This window comes from Sceloporus occidentalis, unplaced genomic scaffold (genome assembly GCF_023333645.1).
Source record: "Sceloporus occidentalis isolate IW3139 unplaced genomic scaffold, rSceOcc1.0.p SCAF_180, whole genome shotgun sequence".
NCBI lineage: Eukaryota > Metazoa > Chordata > Lepidosauria > Squamata > Phrynosomatidae > Sceloporus > Sceloporus occidentalis.
The window spans coordinates 768,867-792,352 of NW_028317160.1; the positions used below are offsets into that span (position 1 = coordinate 768,867).

The window sequence follows — 23,486 nt, forward strand, 5'->3', positions numbered from 1 at the left end:
CTCATCTGTTCTTAAAGTTCTTTGAATTGCGGCTTCACGTGCTGCTTTTTCAAATCTACTTCCGTTTGCAAGACAGGTTCTATTTAATCAATGTTTAGATTCAACAGGGCTGCCAGTAATCATGCCCCTATGTGTATGCTGAAATTAAACCCAATTATCAATTACATTTGGTTAATTGGTTGCTTTAGTAAGGGGCCAATTACTTTTCCACATAGGGTCACACAGGGTTGGATAGCTTTTTTTCCTACATGAAATCATCATTTAAAAACTGCATTTTGTGTTTACTTTGTCTAATATTAAATGTAGTTGGACAATATAAAACCTTTAAGTGTGACAAATATGCAAAAAGAGGATAAATCATGAAGTGGTAAAATGTTTTCACATTACCGTATGTATATATTTATTTCTATTTTTCTTATTTTTACTCAATTTAGCGCTCCACTTCCTTCTTTATAACTATTTAGGTTCACGACGATATATAGTTATAGAGAATGTGCTGTCACTTTCCACTTTCCAAGCAAGAGTATTAGTAATGACCATTTGCTTACTATAATTCGACTGATGGGATCAAAAGCAAATTATCTAGCCTTGTCTAAGTATCTATCTCATTGATTTATCATTGTCTTCTCAATGATCTCTCATTGGAGAACTGTGATAATTATGGGTCAAAGGCTAATTATGCATCATCAGAGCTCCAAGATTGGTACTTTCCTTTGATCGATATGGAACAAATAGCCCTGTTATCAATGTCACAGTCCTGAATTAGAACAAATAGTAAATAGTTGGTAGGCACTATTGGCTACTTTAATTACTATTATTATTATTAAATTATTGATTTCATATTCTATGGTATTGTACAATTGATGCAAATTTACATATGCGGTGAAAGCTTACAGGCTACCATGTTTTATTTTCTTCATTTTACTTTGTTCATGGTGTATGACCCAGATTGTTTTCGTCATAATCTGATTCTATCCCCACATTCTTTCCTTCGTTCGTCACGTTCGAGTGCCTGATACCCCTTCCATGTTCCACTGTGTGTGAGAGAATGCTACTACCCTATTGACATGTCATTCTCTCCCAAGCATGTTCCTGCTGAAGTTTTTTGGAAATAGATCTTTGGTCACTTACCTATTTTATTTGGGGAGTTAGCAGGTCTGAACAGAGCGCTGAAACATATTTTTACCGATACCTCACAATTTTTGTTTGTGAGAACGATTTGTTCTGGTGTAAATGAAGCTTTCACAGACACATCTGCTATACCCTGTGACCTAAAAGATAAGAAATGGAAACAAAACAATGGGAGAAATGGAGGAAAACATCAATGTTTACAAAATATGTTGACAGCATGCATATTTATGTTGTGAAACATCCCTTGTGCATATCTTCCAAGTGTCCCTCTTTACGGAAAGGAGTCCCTCTTCACATAATCGTCAATATTTCAGGTGTCCAAACTGGGACACCCTTGTTGGGTATATGAGGTGTAATAGCCTGTGACATGTATTGATACAGGGAGCTTGTTTTAATATAAGCCTGTGGGACAGCTGCAACAGCCCAGTACATGAGGATATATTGGGTCTAGGTGGAGAACTATGATAGGATATTTTATTATCTTTAGTTCACCAATGTTTAAGCAGGGATCACTGGATCGCTTGCATGTTTTGTAAACACTGATAGCGTCCAAAGGAAATCAGGCAACATCACAAATGACTGGATGGTGGATTAGTGTAATAGCCTTCTACAAAAAGGAGTAGAGGTTAATACAGGAAAGAAATGTAAGTATATATGGATAGGCATAAGGGCATCCTGAACATAATACAAGGACTAAATAAGGCTTGATGAATTACAGAAGGCAACTGGGCCAAATTCCATGTTTCTATTCAATTCCAGAAGTGAGATGAGTGAAGGTAGATGCAGATAGATGAAGAAGAACTGTGGACAGGTTGGATAAATCCAATTTATATGCATCTTACCATAACTGAACAACTTTTCCTAAAGCACCAACTGATAAGTCTGTGATAGAATCACCGTTCAAATCTCGATGTCCATCGAATGCCCTACCAAAATATTGGAGCGGCTGGCTGAATGAAGACCCCAAGATTTTCTGCATGTTAGGGAAAAAAACAATAATTCATGTTATTATTCCTAAAACAAAATGAACCAATATTCTCTGAAATGGGCATTTATGTTAACACACAGAACAATAATATAACAAAAAATGGAAACTTAAAACAAACTCAGTAACTGAATTAGCAAAGCAGGGAGGGCTAGTACAAACTAATTAACATTCTATAATCTTTGCTAGAAAGCCACTACAGTACATTTTTATTCTTTGGTCAGTTTCATATTACTTTTGCTTCCAGAATTTTTTATACTGTAACCTATATTAAATAATACAATATGTGGATTAGTAAACATTTATTCTTTATCTCTAAGCTTAACTTTTGCAAAAGAAATATCTATATCTATGCAGTTATTTATGATATATTGGGAATGTTGCAGCCAAATTCTATCCTAACTCCTTCAAAGTAATAACTTTATGATCATTAAGATTTTATGTCATAATACATCAACTCATGTAATCAAATGGTCATTGCCTTATGTTAGTATGTCTAACAAGCACAGCTATATCAATTGTGTGTTACCTGAGAATATTTAGTGCGTATTGTGTTTTCTTTGCCGTTATAAATGTAAATTGCTCCAAAGTTCTGATTTTCTAATGGTGCTCCCACGATAACATCATTAAAACCATCCAAGTCAATATCTGAAAGTTCAGCAATGGCAGCTCCAAATCTGGTGTTATCCAAAGTGTTAGGACCTTCCAGTTGTTCACGTCTGCCTAATATTCCCTGCATAAAATAATAACAATAATAATAATAATAATATACAAAATTATTATAGTGTGAAAGGAATAATGTTCCAGAAAACAATTATATTTTTAGAAGGTGTAAATTATGTTGTAAATTTCTATTCCAGTTCCATATAATTAAGGACTGCTTATCAGTCACCACTAGAGGACAAATAATACCCTTAAAAAAAGTACAGTTCCTCTACACCTAAAATAAATCAGGTATGCTCCAGCAAGAAATGACACTTTTTGGAACCCTGTTGCAAGCTTAAACTATAATGCTTTTCTTTTGAAAGTTTGTGTCATCATAAGGATCCATCACTTAATTTCTATGTTAACTGCTCTTCTTGAGGATTTATTTGAATTCTTTCAGTACTTAGCTAAGATCACTGAACCATCTCACGCTGTAGTACTATGACTCACCTCCTGCTGTCAAAATAAAACACACGTCAAGTGGTATGATGTAACTGAAAAGTAAAGCAATGGAAGTAGCCTGTGGTGTCAAAGCATTGCCATGGCTCAGAGACCACTGCATTGCTCTAGTGATGCGTGGTATAACATGCCTACTTATATTTTATAGGTAATAAAAGTATAAATCTAGGTTGGCTCTTCCTACTAATCTAAAACATTTTTTTAATTTCTACGTCAATTAACTTATCTTACTGTCATTAAGACATGATAAGCATGATAAACGTGTCTTCCTATGTGTCTATCTTTAAGAATGATCTTTAAAATGCAACATCTGTTCTTTATCTATTGTCAAAGACTCCTGTCTTTCCTCTGGTTTTATAGGACTCCAAAATTTTAAAAGAACCTGTAAAAATTTTAAGAGGCCATAAAGATAGAGATCTAAAAAACAGATCATTTCATTTAAAACAGCAGTATTTTTTTTTTTCTTTTATCTTCCTGCTTCTGCTAGGAATGTATACAATTCCTCCTGCTTTTCTTTTGGTTTAAAACTAGTTTATACTCCAGAGCTAAGATAAAGCCTACATGTGTTTCACACACACTAATATTGACTAATTGGCACACCACAATGGGTGAGCCAGTGGTATAGAAGGCAACAGAGCCATACGTAGGACTCATGACACCTGGGGTATTGCCATCAGATGGCTCAAGAGCACTTCTCATCCCACCTGGGGAAGCTACCCCTCTTACAACATGGAAGTTATGGCCATGGGAAGAATGGAGTCAGGTTTTATGAGTACAAACTCATCTCACTTCCTGGAAACAGTGAAGATTAGTTTTAAAAATGAAGAGCCGTCAAATCAGATAATTTGCATGGCAATCTATAAAAAATAAGCCTGAATCAACTTGAATGAAAAGGATACAATTGTAATGTATTTTTGTTTTTTTAAATGGAAGTAACACCATTTGAAAAAAGGTAGAAAACAATAAACAAAGCTATAATAAACCCTTACCTTGGTCACTGAAAACATATAGACCTGTCCTTCTTCTTTCTTGTTCTTCATGAACATGGGAGCTCCCACCAGGAGAACATCTGTAAAAGAGTCCCTATCAACGTCCACAGAGCACAAAACACTGCCGAAGTAAGAGCCTATCTGAAAGAGACAAAACCAATAACAATTATCTTAATTAATGCAGGCAAACATGTTCACTCATCTATGTTCAAGCATGTACTACGTAGTGACTCTGAACCAGGATGGTTCACTGACATAAGTTACGTGCAAATGGTTTAAGCCTCATGTTTAGATGTATAGTATACATACCTGTTCCCCTCTTTGTGTCTGGATAATAGTAATATTTCCCTGGTTATTAATGGTATAAACCACAACTTGACCAGTATAATTTGTTCTGGGTGCTCCAGCAACAAAATGGACAGAGCCTTGGTTATTAAGAACGGCCACAGAATAACCTAGAAAATAAAGTCATACAAATGAATACATTTTATATGATAATACTAAATACTTGTGGATGTAACAATAAGTAAACTGTAACATTCTTACAACGACTGCAGAAAAAATATATAAACTGAAATATTACATTATAAGAGAAGGTGTTTGATAAGTTGACTGGAACAAAATGGACCTATATAATCTAGCCTGGCTGTCATTTCCATATGCCTTGGAGGGGGGTATGGTGGGAAAATATCAGTTAGGATTTAGAAGCATTCAGAGGTCCATACTATAATTCTCTGATTCAAAGTAAGACCAATTGCAGCCAGTCATGTATCTTGGCTGTGAGCTGCCCTAGGCCTGACCCAGGGAAGTGCCCTCATCCATCCCCACCACCTACCTCAATGCCTGCAGTTCTCTGAGCAACAGAATATGATTGCTGCATTTTAAAGATATAGTGTGCAGAGTATGTACACTATGGAGGCTATGCCTGCTAGGCATACCTGGGAACTCTCCGGGTTTGACCCGGAGATTGCCAGGTGAGCGCTGCTCCTCGGTTCTCCTGGTCAAGACCCGAATCCTCCGGGTCGCGGGGTCTTGACACGCCCCGCCCATTTTTCCCTTAAAATGAGCATGTTTCCAACATCAGCGGGGCTGCCCACCAACGTCAGTATCCAGTCCTGGCCACGTCCCGCAAGGGAAGGCTCCGGGTAGCCGGAGCCGAGAAGTTCCCAGGTATGCGCTAGGTAGTACAGTGCTCCATAGTATATATGGGATAGTTATAAGGGAGAGCTCTGTTGTGCTACCCAGCCAGCTACGGAGCAGTGGTGCGCCAAAGAGCCAGATCATATAATAGCCTCATATACATTTAACTACCAGTTCCTTGTGTAGAATACTGTATAGAAGCAAATAAAAACAACATCATAAAAATAAGCTGGTAACATAAAACATAATTATAGCAGCAATTCAATTGTTTTAATCAGAATGTAATCATTATGGAGTAACATTACCTAAATAAGAACTTTGGTTCTTGTCATGAAGAACTTTTTCAAATGCATCATAAGGAAAAATGGAGAACTGCTTTGAGTTTTGATGGACAACAGTACCGCTCCAGTCATACGCCCCAACAGCACCCAACATCAGTGAGCCCTATCGGAGATGAACAGTTTAATAAATAATATTACGTATTGTTTTATAACTTACAGCCCAATGGTATAAAGTGCTAATACAAATATGTCTAGGGTTACAAAAAAGTGAGATTGTGTTTTTATTAAAGGTCTGCTAATTCACCCAAAATTACTTCTTTCTTTAGCTTTATCTTCATCATCTAGTGGATACTCATCTGTTTATTTTGATTTTTTAAATAGGAATGCTTTTTAACAGAGAAAGCCATATAGCTTTTCTTCAAAATTGACTCTAAATTGGTCTACATCTTCCCTCCAGCAGAAGTAGCTGTTAACCACAACCATCTAAATTATCTTGTGCAAATCTGCCACGTGGAGCTCATTAAACCCGCTGTGAAAAATTGCTTTTTTTACCAGCGTATATACTGTACTGTACTAAATAACCTGTTTTCAATTATATTCATTTGCTGTGTTGTAACAGATTCTTAGAATAGTAATCTCAAGAGAGTTCTTACATTATTTCATATATCACAGAAGACATTTGCCCAGTTGTATAATTTTTCGGTAAATGATCTCATCGTAATCAAAACGTACAGATATGAAGGATGCAGTAAGCTAGCTACCATTTCATGTAATAAAAATCTGTTTCTGGAACTTATTTCTAATAAGAACCCTGAAAAATTGCAGAAACAGCTCTGAAATATATCCTTTTGCCCGCTTTAAAAGGCTATATCAATATTTCATTAGCATATGTCTAGTGTTCTCAAGAATTTGAGGTGGGACATACGTATAAGGCCATTTCTCCCTAGAGTTTCTTCCCCGTAGCCTTTTATCTGTTATTTCCAAAGATCCCTTTTCCCCAACTCCTTATTATCTTTCTGGCCCTAGCCTTTCTCTGCCCTCATAGCTCCACCATCACTCACAGACTCTTCTTAATCTTCATCTTTGGGATTTCCATCCATGTTACCCCATGTTTTTCCCCAGATATAACCCCTCCGCCCCCTTTTATTTTCTTTTAGTCTGTAAAAGTGCAAAGCTTGGAAGGTGGAAACAGTGTCTTGTCTAGCTCTTTTAAAACAGTGGTTCAGGCACAATTTCTGGAATGACAGCCTATTTTTTTCGAGGGACCATGGAAAGTGGAGGAAGAGACATAGTGTTGCCCCCAACCACCTCCACATAAGCCCAGATCACTTTCAGTAATGTACAGCCATCTTTGCTTATACAATTTCCACTGCCTATATCATCCATACAAGCCTTTTAAATCCGCATTTACCAAACCATTCTTCAAGGACCACCTCGGTTTCAGAACAATTAATATGCATTCTTAAACACAAACCATGAGCCAGAAATTCCGCACAGATGGTTATCATTAAAGGTTGGTAAGGCAGGGCACAAAATATTTGCAATTTAGCGGGATTTCCTTGTCATTGTGTGACCTATACTAACATATAAATGAGGGGTGGGGGGGTATAGTTCTTATTTACAGTAATAATGCTAAGGGCGTAGGGGGATAGGACAGATTTAGAATTTCTGGACCATGACTGTTCCTTTAACCCCTTTAAACCCTCTTGTAACAACCACATCTTATATCTCAAGTAAGACAGGTAGAAGAATAATTACCATTGAATTCACCTTATTTTCTGTATACTGTGCACTGAAACCAACTTGAGACATTTCCATTTGGAACGTCTCACCTCCTTGGGTGGTGCCTGTTTGGGAAAAAAACAGTTTTTTAATATTCTTTCTACACCAAATAACTTAAATTTAATTTATTTTACTTGTTTGAAAATTATATATGATTAAACCATTCTTTGAAGCAAGTTAGTGTCCTATTTCTCAGAAAGCACTAAGCCTTAATCTATATAACATAGAGGAGAGAAGAGAAAGCGGAGATGTGATAGAAACAGTTAAATACTTTATTGCTAGATAAATGAAACAGCTTCCCGTCAGAAGTGGTAGAGGCTAATACAGTAAGGGAATTTAAACATGCACTGGATAGGCAAAATGCTATCCTGAATCTAAGACAAAACCATCAGGAACAATGAGCAGGCTAGATGAGGTCGAATAGCTCTTATTTTATCTGTCCCTAAGGTAAAACAAAAATGTCATTTTAACAAAAAAGTTAACCAAATCCAACAATTTAGTGGCTGGAACGCTAGGATTGCATTCACACCAGCATGGCGAGCAAGGCTTGGGTCTCCGCTCGCACTATGCTATGGCTGGACCATCCACCACTAATGTTCCACGATGTCAAAACTTCCCAGGTTAAAACACCAGGAGAAAATTTTACCTTCAATGCTAAAAATCCGTTCGCCAAGAGTTCCTGCTTTTTCCAACAACGCAACTTCATCCGACACATTGAAAAAGAACTTCTCCTTGGGATTGCTTGCAATTGATTTGATTTCATGAATCAGATTTTTACTGTCAATGTTTTCTCTGTTATAGTATCCCAAAACCTTTAAAGAAAATAGATATTTACGATTACTCTATTAAAATATTAAATCAAGAATAACATGACCTTTAATTAGTCACTGGATTCTTTATACTAAGCATCTACATAAAGTAAACTGTGTGTTTGGGGATGCTTATTTTGCATAATTGGTTGAAAAACAATTCAAATTAATTTAGTTTTACTGAGTGAGATGAATTAAAAATGTTTCTTTACTCTTTGTTCTTTTCTTACTTTCCTGAACTATTTTGTTCATAGTAAGATTATTGAAGCATATTAGCTATATGTTTGTGCCACCGACTTATTATTATTATTTATTGCTTTATATAGCGCCATCAAATTCTGTAGCGCTGTACAATGGGTGGACAGGACAAAACAAGTAGTATGTAACATAACAATTTGACTTACAGAGACAACAGGTGAGGAGGGCCCTGCTCAAACGAGCTTACAATCTAGACTTATACTCATTGTTACTCTATATAATTATTATAAAACACAACATATGATCCATGATTATAAGTGCGCTTACACTTTGTTGCCCTATATAACTGTTTATAAGCAAACTTTTGTCGATTGTAACATGTCTTTACACAATATATGCTCTGTGATCATTTTAATAAAATACTTTTAAAAAAAATGTTTCTTGAGGGGGTGCATTCCATGATGCAGAAAACTTGGATGATGTCAGAAAGAGACAGCCAATGAGTAGTGTCCGAGCAACCATTTTATCATTGTCACACTTGTTGTTTCAAGAACACATGGTGAGCTACTGATTGGCTAGCCCTGGCATGGGAAGTACGTACACGACCTGGATTGTCATTTCATTTTAACGAGTTGTCCACATCCTTGACGAACACTTTCCAGGACAATAACAGAAGACCCCGGAATGTCAGATTATCTTCAAAGTAATCGCTGCCTTACTAAATACAGTAGAAATATCCAACAAATATTATTTTCACATACCGCTATGCCAAACCTGCTGATCTTCTCCTTTTCACATCTTTCGATGACCTGCGACAATATTGCGTTGTCATGCGATTCCCCATCTGTTATGACGACCATCACCTTATTTGCATTTGAACGCCCACCATATGCTTCAGAGAAAGCATTCTGTCTACATAAAAACAAAACAAAAAGTAAATTGTGTTTTGTATACATCATATTTTCTTAAGATCTATGAGGTTCATTCACTAAACTCCGAGTTTATTTAAGTTGTTTAACTTTAACTTCTTCTGCAGGTTGACTGGGTACATTTCTAGGCGTGGGGTGTATTTGTGCCCCAGATACCTATATAATTATTGTAATGTTCTATATAATGGTCCTGTACATTGATGCACCAGACACATTGTGAAATATTTTTTTTTTTTAAAAATCATGATGATTTCTCCAGATATGAGATGACAGAAGATCTTCAAGGGTTAGAAGTTATAGAATGTAAGTTTAGTGCATACACTGGAATGCAGAGTAACTAATAACTGGAATGTTTCAGCACGTTAGTATCAATGTGTAAGAAAAAAGTTACAATAAAGTGTCTTATCTAAGAATTTAAAAGATTTAATAGATTGTCTGTCTAAGGCTGTCATGAGGATAATGTGGAACAGATGTACGTATGGGCATCTAAGCAAATATATTGATACGCTGGAAATAAATAAGTTAAGTAAGTAAATAGCAACTAACTTAAGTTCACATGTCCAAACACAGCATTGGATTCTCTGGTGTACCAATGAATCAACCAAAAAGTTATATATTTACTGGTCTTACCTATAATCAATATGTTACAATATGCTGTAAAGTAACTTCATTATGAATAGACTTTCAAATGAGTCAATGTACTAAGCTCACAAAGGGACACGTTTTGTACACCATGCCCCCAATAAGCCTGATACTAGATATACTGTAATGTACTGTGCGGTCGGCAATAACAGAGGAGAGGTACTTGGGAGTTATTATTTCTGAGGACTTAAAAATCAAGTAGGCAATGCAGTAAAGTACGTAGGGTTAGTTAGAAACATTAGTAGCAGGGAGATGGAGGAGGTTGTGACCCTTTACAGATCTCTGGTCAGACCTCATCTAGAGTATTGGGAACAGTTCTGGTGACCCCATCTACAGAAGGATATCGACACATTGGAGAGAGTTCAGTGAAGGGCTACTAAAATGGTAAATGATTTACAGAATGTATAGCTTCTTATCTACTGTCAGATTCTATGTTTGTATTACACACGAGGATCCTGGCGCCAGCACGCCCAGAAGGCACATACAATATTTTAGTCAGAATGCCAGCTTATCAATATATTATCTAATTCTAAACCATAATAAACAATGGACCTTCAAGTCTACACTTACCTTGTAAAGTCAATAGCTTTGAAAGTATTTGTCTGATCTCCACCCATCTGATTAATGACAGATATCGCCCTTGCCATGTCATCTTTAGTTTTGTAAGCATTCATTCTAAACATCACACTGGGATAATTGGCATATTGAATAAGGCTCACCTAAAGAGATGTTACACAGAATGAGAATTTATTTATACATGTTTCTATCTATCTATCTATCTATATGAAAATACAATAAACTGCTACGATCTGCATGTATTTCAGGTTTCTATTTTATTCAAATGTAACTGCATAGGAAAGTTGATATTATCCGTTGATAATGAGGAATCACTTGGATCCTGCCAGAATAAAATATTTTTTTGATGTAATTATTTTAATAGGTAATATCCATACTTTCTTTGCATTATCCTGTCACTGTAAACTATAAACTATGCACATCAACAATGACAAAAAACGGTTCAATCACCTGAGTCTTTGTTGGTCCAATATCTAACCCCTGTACAAACTTTTCCAGAAATCTCCGGACAGCCGACCAAGGATAAATACTATTAGAACCATCGCACACAATAGCGATATCAATAACAGAAGAGCAAGCTAAAAAACAAAAAGGAGAAAAAAATTACACAGAAATAAATAGAACGATTGGCACTGTTATGAAAATAATAGTTGTCTTTTTTAAATTTAGTTATTACCAATGTTAGCAGTATATTTTGTCCTAGGTTGCCATAGGCCATATGGATTTACCATGTTAGATGGGCAGGTTGTCTGGTGGGCATACCTGGGATCCTCATATGGGAAGCTGACCAGAGCTCTCCTTCTTCTGGGGCAGAGATGAGCTATCTGCACACTGGGGTGAAATAAACCCTAGACAACTTGGTGGAGATGTGGGTGGCGATGAGAGGAAAGTGGGTAGTGGTGGTGGGAAAATGAAAATCCTCTGCCTGAAGAAGAACTTCACCTAGAGAGTCGTCATATATGCTAGTGGGCTATAGCTCGATTGGGCAGTTGGTGAAAGATCAGAGATCTCCCTATTTAAACTGCAGTAAATCTCTGCAATACCTTAGCCTGAGAACTGGGACATTCTTCGTATAAAGAGGTAAGTCCTGATCGTATTGTAAAGGAATTTACATAAACTAAATTTATTTGTAAATTTCTTTATACTAATGACATACAAGCAGTTGCCTACAAGAACACAAAGATTAGGCGCATCATTGTTGATGGCTGCACTATTAGGGAGTAGTCTGGTGGCTTGGGCAGCCCTAGATTAATTATATAATGTAGCAGAGCCTATGGATATGGTCATTTAAAGCATTTGGATAACAATGGAACACAAGCTTGAAACTAGAGATAGATGTATAGTTTTTGTATTTTAAAAAAATGTCTTACTTTGAAGAGCCGGGGAAAAACTTCTTACTACTTGAAAATTTGAGCTTACGTCAGAACACACTCCAGTTGAATAGTAATTGTTTCCGCATTGCTGTGCCCATAAAGGTCCACAAGTCTGAGGCACAAAAAATATTAAATATTATTTTGAAGAAATAGAAAACAGTATATATTAGGGTCTGTGTGGACCCTTTAGTTGAGTATGAGCTACAGCAATAAGATTTACTTTTTGATATATTTATCTTTTATAGAAAGACTATGGGAGTTGTAAATTGTCATGGTCAAGCCTGAAGGTCCTGCTCACTGTATCAACGTGGCAGGGGTGGGAATGAAGTTGGATTTATACATTCAGCAGGACCACTAAATTGGCTACTATGGGATAAAATTAGGATTCAAACATTGTGCCAATAACTCTTTTTAACACCATTGGATTTGCCATAATTATTAGGTCTCTACAGAGATGCATAGGTTTAACAGTTCAATATATGTCAGGAATATGTTTAATACAAATAATAATAATAATAATAATAGTTACTCCTAATTAAACATAGTGGACGTTATCATATAAAAAAGTCATAAAACTCCACGCAATTTAACTTTCTCAGTTTATTATCCATGTGTCTATGCAAATAATTTGTATGTATGATTGGGGGGGGGGGACATTGCAAATTTCATCAAACGCACCAAAAATCCATCTGTGTTTTTGTTCCTAATCAGGGTTAAGCCAAGGTTCATTTCGTCTTTTATCTCAGTAACATTTGAAATAATTGTCGCACCTGGAAAACAAAAAAACTGTATATTGATATGTGATCTTTTTTTATATTCACAAAATAGCTGAGAGATTTTTTATTTTCAAAGTATGTTCCTAAAAAAAAAAAAGGCAAAATTAGAGTGAAGGCAAATGGTGACTGGCAACTTTAGCGTCATAGAGAAAAGCCAGCCAAATTAACCTATTTGACACTGTCGCCGACCGACTCTGCCAGGACAGGTAAAAGGCATGCGGTAGAAAGTGGCTGTTTGGCCGCTAAGTAACTTTTTACTGCATGGTGCATGTCAGCTCCCAGTGCAGCGATGCTATCATCATGGAACAGACTGAAAAACCTGGTACCAACCAGCAGCCAACCTGAAACGCCAACTCTATTTCTATGCCTATTTCTCTCAAATGAGACAATTTACCATAAACCTTTTGACATTATAAATTATGAATTTGCATATTTCCATCCACATTAATATGTCTGCCAAAATGATAATGCGATAGTCCAAAATTCTATTGTTACACTACACATATATTACTTACGTGCAAGATTCAATTTATCACATGTGGATGCTTGAGGATTAAGATGACATTTGTAAACATCTCCCATCCTATTCTTTGGGTACCCACTCCAAGGGGAGCTGACAAGTAACCTAATGATAAGAATATTAGTTGCCATCAACTGTCATATATCCGCATGTCTATGATATTACATAGATTTTACAATAATATTGTAAAAAAATATTTTAAAACAATTACATTTTATTAAAAAAAAAGAACACAGCACTCTATGAAAAATACAATAAAATATGGTCTTAAATATTACATTATTAAGTGCTTCTTAATAATGTTTTTTTTTCTTGTTTTATTAGTTATAGTTGTTTTGGTTTAAAATATGAATTTGTTTTATCAATGCGTTCCATATAGATACCTTATTATAGAGTTAAACATTAAAGAAACTGTACATTTTAACCTTCATAAAATAAAAAAAATAATAATATTAAACTAATATTTAAGTAAGCTGTGCAAACATGTTAATTAAACGATAAACTGTATATGCTGTCATCTAGAATTGTACACTGCGTCTATGTGGCTCTATGAAGGCCTAAATAGATCCTGGTGACCCCTAAATAGATCCTGGTGCAAAAAATCTATATATGTTACAGACACTGGTAAACATGTCATAACGCTGCATAAAATGTTTACGCACCTGCTGACATAGATTTTAATCACTACAAGAAACAGCTCAATGGCTACCAGTTCTGTTATGGGCCTCCTGGCAGAAGTGGTAGAGGCTAACACGGTGTGGGAATAGACATAAAGCTATCCTCAATCTATGACGAGAACAAGGACTGATTAAGGTCTGAGTCTGCCCATTTGTCCTGATGTAAACACTCAGACCTTAATCAGTCCTTATTCTCGTCATAGATTGAGGATAGCTTTATTTTTTTATTTTTATTTAAAATTTATTTATTTATTTATTTTGCGGAAAACGAGGGTAGCTTTATGCCTATCTCATGTGTGTTTAAATTCCCCCACAGTATTAGCCTTCTACCACTTCTGCCAGGAGGCTGAACCGCAATGCTCCATGTTCCACGATATCGTAAAGGGGAGCTCCCACTTTTATCACTTAAAAAGGCTTTTAAAATATGCTGTTTTCTGTTTCACATAATACAATGTTTTTGATATCAATATTCTTGCTACATAGTATGTGTTTTATGTCGGTTATCTTATAGGATAAGATTCACCAAGTCCTTCTAAGGCTGGATTTTGGTAAATGTTTGACTATCTCTATCACCCACAGGGATCTTCTGACCAAAAAAGCAGTACTATAAAGACTTGGTGAATGAAGCTAATGCTAGATAAACAAGACATCAGCACGGTGTTAGAGCAATACAAAATAAAACCCACTTCTTCAGTGCCACGCTGTACTATTGTATTCAGCCCTGTGTTTAATTATCAAAGACAAATATGTCTTTTTTTCAGTGGGACTTTCCCTTTAATTAACAAAGCAATATATTTGAAATGCACAGATAGATAATATACCAAATAGAGGAATAATTCCTACCAGTTTCCATCTTGGTTATGGAATTGTTGGACAGCATATCCAAACTGTTCATTCCGTGGACCAGAAAATATTTTCACCCCAGGTAGACCAATATTATACGGCAAACAGAACGGTAAAAAAGTACCTATAACAAGAGAAACAATAATAAGAAAATAGCTAAAATAAAATAATTACTGACACACAATTTACTGAACTCCCAAGCCAACTTTAATTTCATATTTCATATTGCTTTTTCAAATATATTCTCCAGGTTTTGGTCATTTACAGTAATTTTTAGTTGACCGATCTTGGATGTCAGTATATATAAGGCACAACTGGCATACATTCAGATTAATATCACCTGGACTTCTCCAGTACTGGGTAGAAGTTTATATATATACATTATATTTACACAAGAACTTTAAGGATTGGAAACCAGAGTACTTTTCTTTTTTTTTTAGTAGTTATACATACTAGACTTGTGCATTCTTATTCGGGCGAACTTGAAAACAAACACGAAGGGTTCGTTTTCGTTGTTCAGCCCAAATACCGAACATACGAACATGGTGGCAGCAAAGTGTATACGAAGACGAAGACACGCAACTCGAAGAATCTTCATGTTCGTCTTTGTTTACTAATCTCCCTGGTCCCTTCCCCATCTAGCCTACCTTATCTACGCAGCATCACAGGGGTTAACGGGAGAGGAATTCCGTAGGTCCGTGGTCAGGAGTTAAGGGGCCATGCAAGTGACTCTATTGGTTGCCAGCAGGGGCCTCCTCTGGGATCAACCAATTGATTGATGCTAGAGGAGGCCCCTGCCGGCGACCAATAAAGTCATTCTTATGGCCCTTTAACTCCTGATGGGGAACCAATGACAAAACGTGTTGGCCACTGCATTGCAATGTATTTTAATATGCATTATTTGTTGGTGATGCTGTATGGGACTATAACTTGTGTAGTTAATTGATTTGTTATAGGTTGTTTCAAGACAAACTCCTAAAACATGTTAAACTTGTAGTTTACGGGTATTCAACAGCACCAGGAATTGTGTTTCTAATGCTGCATTAAGTCACAAATGTATGACATTCAGCAGAACAGGTGAAAGAGCATCTTTTTGGGTCTGTTCTCTAAGAAGTCGAGTTAAGGGTTACGTTGACTGACCCAATGCGACGTCAGTCACACACCATTGCATACTAACCCTCAAAAAACAACTTGCAGATTTACTAGTGTGCAATTTGTTTGTGATGGCTTATGAGTGCCTGCAACTTTAAATTTTGCCAAGATATTAAAGATAAATAAACCTAAAGTGGGGGTCCCCAGGGCGCCTATTAAGTAAGGAGGGTGGGCAGGAATTGCACCCCCTCTTTCCTATCTGGTGAGAGACAGAATGGTAAATAATTAAATAACCTTAAAAGAGGGAAATATATTGCTTCTTGGTGTATACTACATCTGACACTCGTCACTGGTAGACGTCTATAGAAACAGTAAACAATTAGAGAACAACTTCACAAGAGAAAGGTATTCCAATCAAAAGTATTTATTTTGAAAGTATAACTACAATGGTTAATGAAAGAACATCAATGTTTACCAAATGACTCCTACTTTTCATTTTCTTTTTAATTTTCTTTTAGTTTTCATTTCTTATTCTTGTTATTTTGGTAAGTAATAATTATTATTTGTCATGTTTACCAATATAAATCATTCTAAAATGAAAATTCTAGTAATATAACCTTTTTTGACATTATCAGTTAAGGCACACGCTACAAATGTTATGAATTATATGTACAGTCCACTCTTTAAAAGGTTGTGTATGATTATCAATTGCTAATTATTTATTTCTATCTTGTAGTATTTGCTATCCTTACCATTCATAATAGTCATAATACTCTATTAATTTCATGCTCAGCGTTAACAGCCTACATGAGTCAAAACAAAAAGGTACCTTGAGTGTGACTCACTGTATAGCCATGTCTGTGTGTATAGTGTGAGTATGCAATATCCTGCTCCAGTGTAAATAAACCTAGACATTTAGAGAAATTATGCAACAAATGATTTTTAGAAACTGTTTCATGATTCTATTTACTCCTGGGCCATCCCATCGAGAGCAGGAAATTAGTCATAAAGTGTCAGTGTCAAACACATATACACATATATATATATATATGTGTGTGTGTGTGTATACATGCCTAGAACACTTAAAAAATGCTTTGGGAACTTGGTTTATTGATATAAACATAGAATTTAATGGCACATAAGAACCATTCAGCCTTTCTCGTCTGCCCGTTTCTCCCGTTGTAAAGACTCAGACCTTAATCTGAGGCTATGTCTTAGATTCAGGATATCCATATGCCCATCCCATGCACTTTTAAATTGCTTTACTGTTTTGACCTCTACCACATCTGCTGGGATGCTGTTACACTTATCAACCCACCCTCGTAATAAATTAAAAAATCTTTACATTACATACTGCACTGATGAGGTCTCACAAGATTGAAACAGCCATATGTAGAACTCTGAGGCTAATTACATAAATTAGAGAGCCAATGTGCCCTACCTAGAAATTCTTTGTAAAGTTTGCACTCTTTTATTTCAGAACAGGATTATTTGTAGATATACCACATTGACATAAGTGCATTTTATATATCAGGGGTGTAACAAAAGCAGTGCAGGGGCTTCTATATCTATATATGACAATGGCAGTGCTGGGTCCCAAGACCCAAATTATATATATATATATATATATATATATATATATATATATATATGTATATATATATACATATATTAACTCAACCCTTTTTTATATTTACTTTTTACTTTTTGGTCTATATTGTGTAGTTATTTAGGTGGGAGTTAGTGGGATTTAGGGTAGGTTTAATTAGGGGTTACAACAATAAAAAAAAAAAACATAAGGTAAATGAAAATTAAATAGTAAAGTGGTTTCCAAATCTGGACAAGTTAATCAATGTACATTCTTGGATGTTTCCCTGTTTATTTTAGCTGTATATAATGTATATACCTGTAAAACTGTGAATAAATGTTATTTTTAGAGGGGAAAAACACTTTTAATTCAATATTCCCTAAAAAAATACATATAATTTGTTCACTTAACGAGAAAGAGGGAAATAATAGTTGATAGCAAAAACACAAACACTGCTCTGGCCTTATGCCATAAAATGGCCCTTGAGGGGTTAAACCTAGGTTATAATATTGTTTCCATTGGACAGAATGCAGCAAAAGTGTATTAATATCGTTGCTGTGCCTCATATCATTTCCAGACAAGACTAGTTAATGTGTAACTTGTGTCTAGAAACATAAACACAGCTTCCTGTGACTCTGGTCACACTGTATCTTACACACTGTATGTGGGCAAGGTATGTGCACTGAGTCAGATTCTCAAGAGTCAAGGACAGTGGATCCTTTATCGAATCGCAATCTTGAGTCAAGAAACAGGATATGACCCAAGCGAAGCACAAGTCTAGTAAATTGTGATGTAAGACTGCAATGACATCTCTTTTTTTGTCTGTAGATAAAAATAAGAATTGAAACTATTGTAGAGTTTTAAGAGAGAGGTATCTTGTAAAGCAACAATAAAATATTATCTTAAATTATATCATTTTTAATGGAAGATCCCAGATATTTTGGTTTAAAGGGATCCTCCAGTGTCCCTGGGAGCTCACAAGAAAAGTGCATTCCAAGCATGAACATGGGGGGTCTGCACAGCCCTCTGCCATCAGTGGTCACCGACTCTTACTGGCACTATGTATTTCACAAGGAAACAACTGAAGGTTGGGTTAAGGGACTAATGAATATGGGAGATTGTGCAGCATTTCCAATGGGGAGATCAAATTCAAAGAGACCCCTCTTCTGTTATATGCATTAAATTGCATATGATGGCTGGAGTGAAGGAAAATATTATTATTATTATTATTATTATTATCTTTTATTTATATAGCGCCAACAATTTACGCAGAGCTTAATACAATCCATATATTCAAGGGGTATGACAAGACGAGAATTGACAGACTAAGACAAACCGATACATTATGTGGAGAGAGCCCGGCTCGCAAGCTTACAATCTTGAGGATATGTTACAACATAATAGACAAGAGGAGTGTGTAGGTAAATAGACATTAAGTGGATATATAGTACTGTGCAAAAGTTTTAGGCAGATGTAAAAAAACTGCTGTAAAGTAAGAATGCGTTCAAAAATAGACATCTTAACAGTTTATTTTTATCATTAAACGAAATACAATTAGTATTTGGTGTGACCACCCTTTGCCATCAAAACAGCATCAATTCTTCTAGGTAGACTTCCACATAGATAGTTTTAGATTTAGGGAGCCTTGGTTGCTTCGCTCTTCATCTAATCCCAGACAGACTCAATGATGTTGAGCTCAGAGCTCTGCGTGGGCCATACCATCACTTCCAGACTCCTTGTTCTGCTTTAAGCTGAAGATAGTTCTTAAAGACTTTGGCTGTATGTTTAGGGTTGTTGTTTCCTGCCAATGCTGAGCTGATGGCACTGCTGGACATCTTCTGATTGTGAAGGGAAGTAAGCACGATGTGTCTTTCCATGGTGTATAGAGTCTTCTGCAGTCTCACCTTGTTAGTGAGTTTGGCTGTTTCTCACCCATATTTATTCTTCCTACACAACTGTTTCTGTTTAAGTTAATGATTGGGTTTCAATCTATATATTAAATTGATGATCATTATCACCTGTTTGGTATAATTGTTTAATCATACGCCTAACTATATGGTTATGAAATCCCCGACTTTGTGAAAGTGTACCTAGAAGAATTGATGTTGTTTTGACGGCAAAGGGTGATCACACAAAATATTGATTGGATTTGAATTAGATCATCAGGATCCCCAGACACGATATAACACAGATAGATGGAAAATAAAATCTAGCAAACCAAAACCAGATTAAATAAATGATCAAAACATGCATTTGAAAGCATACACTTAAACAGAACCAAAGTTAACTTGAAAAGGATTATTTTCAGGTTGCCAACATTTAAGAATGTGTCTATAGTTCCCGGAACACTTTGCTTTTTGGCAGTACCATCCCAAGGTGACGTTAGAGACTAGATTCCACACAGTGAAAATGTAAAGTAAGGAGCATTCCAGGCAAGAGAAGAGATTTTATGCAGCAATGGGTGAGAGGAAGAGAGATGGAAACACTTGTTATCGGTTCTACAGTTTTTTTATGCATTCCAGTTCTTTGACTCAATTTAAAATTCTAGATTTTAAATTCCAAAATCAATCATGCACATCAATAAGCTACCCCAGCTTATCTACAGTAAAGATACAAGCAGCGACTTTACATCGTGGACATGGTGCGACCAACATGTGCATACAAGCAACACAGCATCGCAAAGAAATTCGGAAAAGGGCCTGGAGACACCGTTTGGTTTGCTTCATTTTGGACTTTGACCTCTTATGTAAACACTTATAACCTGTCCATCAAATCTCAGGTGTTCTGTGCTGTCCTGTATTCTTCTATTGTGAATTCTCACAAAATGGTAAATAAAACATGGAAAAGGGCAATTATGGGTGTACGAAGATATAAGGAAAAAAATGGCAAAAAAGCTCCAAAAAACATAAATAGAAAACTAGGCAGTACAGCTACATTAAAAATAACAAAAATGATAATAATTATCACTAATGTAACACTGTTTGTTAAAGGTGAAATGTGTTTTATAAACCCGATTATGAAAAACTGAACTACTGTTGGAATATTTTAGCTACAATGTATCATTAACCACTGGAAAATGGAAATGACTATTTATACCTACAACGTAATCACTAGGAAACGTGCTTATTCCTATTTATAGACCCTAAGTAATAGGTAGCTAGTTGTCTACTTCAATTCTATCCTGTCTCAACAGTTTGTAAATGTTTATTATTTTCCCATATATTGAAGCATAATAAAGGAATAAAACTACAGTGTAATGAGAAGTATAGAAAGTGTATTTCTGTTAACCCCTTCATGACGTGGGCTATTTGACACTTTTAACCATATGTTCATTAAACCACGGTTGCCCTCTTAAATATTTATGGTACCCACACAAGTTATATATTCTTTTTAAAGGAGAAATCGGGCTCTCTTTTGACTCACTTTGCACATGTATAATCCATATTTACTGTTCAATAAATTCGAAAAAATACCGTAAAGAATGTGTAGTTAGTGAAGCTGAAAAATAGAACCACCAATATATATTTAGCGATGTCTGGTTTACAAAATACTTCAGGGGATAAGAATTTCAATCTTTTTTGGCACATATAGGGCAAATGTTTGAAGGTATACGTTTCTGTTTCCAAGGCTTCAGTGTCCAGGGCGGTCAAACAATCTATAACCTACCAGAAAAACAGACAACCTGGTGTATTTAATTTCAGATGTTTCATGCAGCCCTTGTGTCATAACTTTTTTGTGACAGTAAAGGGTAGTTTATTTTTCTGCACTTTTTTGTTGAATCTCATAAGACCCATACTAGTCTATATTTTTGAAAAGTAACGTATTCAATAAAAAAATACAAATCTTGATAATGATATCAAGGACCGATAATGGACTGTCAATTTAATTTCCATTTTTAAACATTTGGAGAAATTTGTGGCACTTGTAACTTGAATCCTTTTTAATATACTGGAAATATTGATATGGCTCACCAATGTTAACATTGTAGCTGATACGAGGGGAGACTGTGAATGGGGGGGAGTGGAACCACTGGATTTCGGGGGGGCATGTATAAGTTTCTTGGACAGGCACAGGATTAGTACGCTTTCTTTTATTTGGCTGTGGATGAACAATAGTGTCATTTGAAGTGACACTTTATATGTCAGATATGGGCTCCACGTCTGTTGCAGTGAGGGTTTCACAATCTGAGCTTGAAGCCAGAATGGCGTAAGCCTCCTCAGCATAGTATATATATGTGTCATTTAAAGAAAATGTAAACTTTAACTGTGGTGATCGGACTAATCACAATTATGTACTGTGATCAGTCAGGGACAGAAATGTCAAAATGTATTTGAAGAAGCTGGGACACTGTAACACTGATCTGTCATACCCTGTACCTTAAGATCAATGTGTGAGGTACAGAGGATGCCAGGAATACATTGTTAATGTTTTGAACCTTTGACTTGGTCATGTGATCACTATGATCACTGTGATTGGCCAATAGTTGGGGGGTGTCAGGACCGCGCTCCCTCAACTCGGTGGATTTGGATGTAGACCTGGAGAAGCAGTATGACCGTGAGCGGAGGGCTGGGTAGAGTGAAGCTTCTGCTCTGGCATCATGCAGTGGAAGCACTTTGTAAACATGAGCACAAAGCAGGGAACTGTCTGATGACAGACAGAGCAAGAATGAAAAGACTCAGGAAGCAATTGGGTTGGGAGATATATCATGGCTCTCTTATCACTTCAGCACAGACAATTCCACTTGCTTAGCATTTTAGGTTATGTGGAACAACTTTTGAAGATTTTCCTGGAAAGCAGAATGCACAAACAGAAAAAAAACCCATCAAGGCCTGATCCTAAAAAGGCCAGGCTAGTGGCAGGAAAAAATAAAAGTGCCTGGTGCAATTGTACTCAAACAAAAAAATACTGTGCCCATGCTACATGAACAGGCCATTATGCAGCTGTTTAGTGTGTCTATGTGATGGAACTGGCCTTGTTTCCAATATCAAAGATCCCCATGGCCAGTCTCACCTCTGCACCTTCTAGGAGGCTCTGCGTGACACCTCGCTTTATATATTTAGAGCTTTTAAAGAAATCTCAAATGCAGCACCAAAGTTCATTCATTTAACCAAAACATTTTAAAACTAATATAATCCGACAGCAATTATATGACTGTACTTTACACAAACAAATGTCTTGGCCAATGAAATCCAGCTGAATGTTCAAAAGTCCCAGTAGTGCTAAATGTATAACACATCCACAAATGCTTTGAAAGCAGGTCAATGCAGCAAGAGAGGAAACCTTTCTCATTGTAGATGAATTTGCACTAAACCCATCTATAGTGTTTTTACTTGTTTAATGAACTACTGACTGGTTGATGTCACCGTGACCCTGAATGTCACATTCTTTCTTCACAGCTCCCATGCAGCTAATCACATAAAGCCAGTAGTAACCCCCCCACACACTGAATGTTTCTATTATAGGCAATCATTTAATGAGACTGGTATGTGAGTGGGTGAACAAAGCAAGGATTACTGTACATAAAAGATTACTGAACCGTACTAAACCCCACAAAACAAAACGTGAAAAGGTTCGGGTTGGGCAAAAACCATCATCAGCATCAGCCATCCACAGGTTGATGCAAAATATATTTAAAGGGACAATCTACTGTCCCACTAAACCCTTACCAATGAAGAATATTAAAGTGTTTAGTAAGTAGTTTAATATGTATTATTTACCTGTACAGAAAAAAAAAAGATTTAATCACATTCAGGAGAAGCTGCAGCTTTAGAGCTGCAGAGCACTATCCCCTGTTTGGACTCATTTCCACGCCACTTTTGGCCGCTTGAAGCTTTTTAGGCATGTGTGTGGGGGGTCTTATTAGAGTCCTTGGGACTCTTGGATGAGATAGCTCTGGAGCTGGCTGCTGGTCATAGTGCGAGTCGGCTGAGGATGCAGCAAATTTGATTCATCCATTAATGTCCAATCATGTGTTTAAGATGACCGGAGTGT

General features: G+C 36.3%; 1 protein-coding gene across 1 annotated transcript in view; it reads right to left on the reverse strand.

The window, feature by feature from the left end:
* Positions 1 to 23,486, reverse strand: part of LOC149278797 (integrin alpha-2-like) — a 54,327-nt gene that overhangs the window by 18,464 nt on the left and 12,377 nt on the right. The window contains exons 2-17 of the mRNA XM_089501725.1: positions 22,755 to 22,800; positions 14,816 to 14,915; positions 13,291 to 13,400; positions 12,678 to 12,769; positions 11,997 to 12,111; positions 11,077 to 11,204; positions 10,621 to 10,769; positions 9,241 to 9,391; positions 8,119 to 8,284; positions 7,461 to 7,537; positions 5,715 to 5,853; positions 4,579 to 4,724; positions 4,270 to 4,410; positions 2,646 to 2,849; positions 1,974 to 2,104; positions 1,132 to 1,271 (exon numbers count right to left, since the gene is read on the reverse strand). Coding sequence (XP_089357851.1) covers positions 1,132 to 1,271; positions 1,974 to 2,104; positions 2,646 to 2,849; positions 4,270 to 4,410; positions 4,579 to 4,724; positions 5,715 to 5,853; positions 7,461 to 7,537; positions 8,119 to 8,284; positions 9,241 to 9,391; positions 10,621 to 10,769; positions 11,077 to 11,204; positions 11,997 to 12,111; positions 12,678 to 12,769; positions 13,291 to 13,400; positions 14,816 to 14,915; positions 22,755 to 22,800 — 2,035 coding nt within the window. The remainder of the gene's footprint in view (positions 1 to 1,131; positions 1,272 to 1,973; positions 2,105 to 2,645; positions 2,850 to 4,269; positions 4,411 to 4,578; positions 4,725 to 5,714; positions 5,854 to 7,460; positions 7,538 to 8,118; positions 8,285 to 9,240; positions 9,392 to 10,620; positions 10,770 to 11,076; positions 11,205 to 11,996; positions 12,112 to 12,677; positions 12,770 to 13,290; positions 13,401 to 14,815; positions 14,916 to 22,754; positions 22,801 to 23,486) is intronic.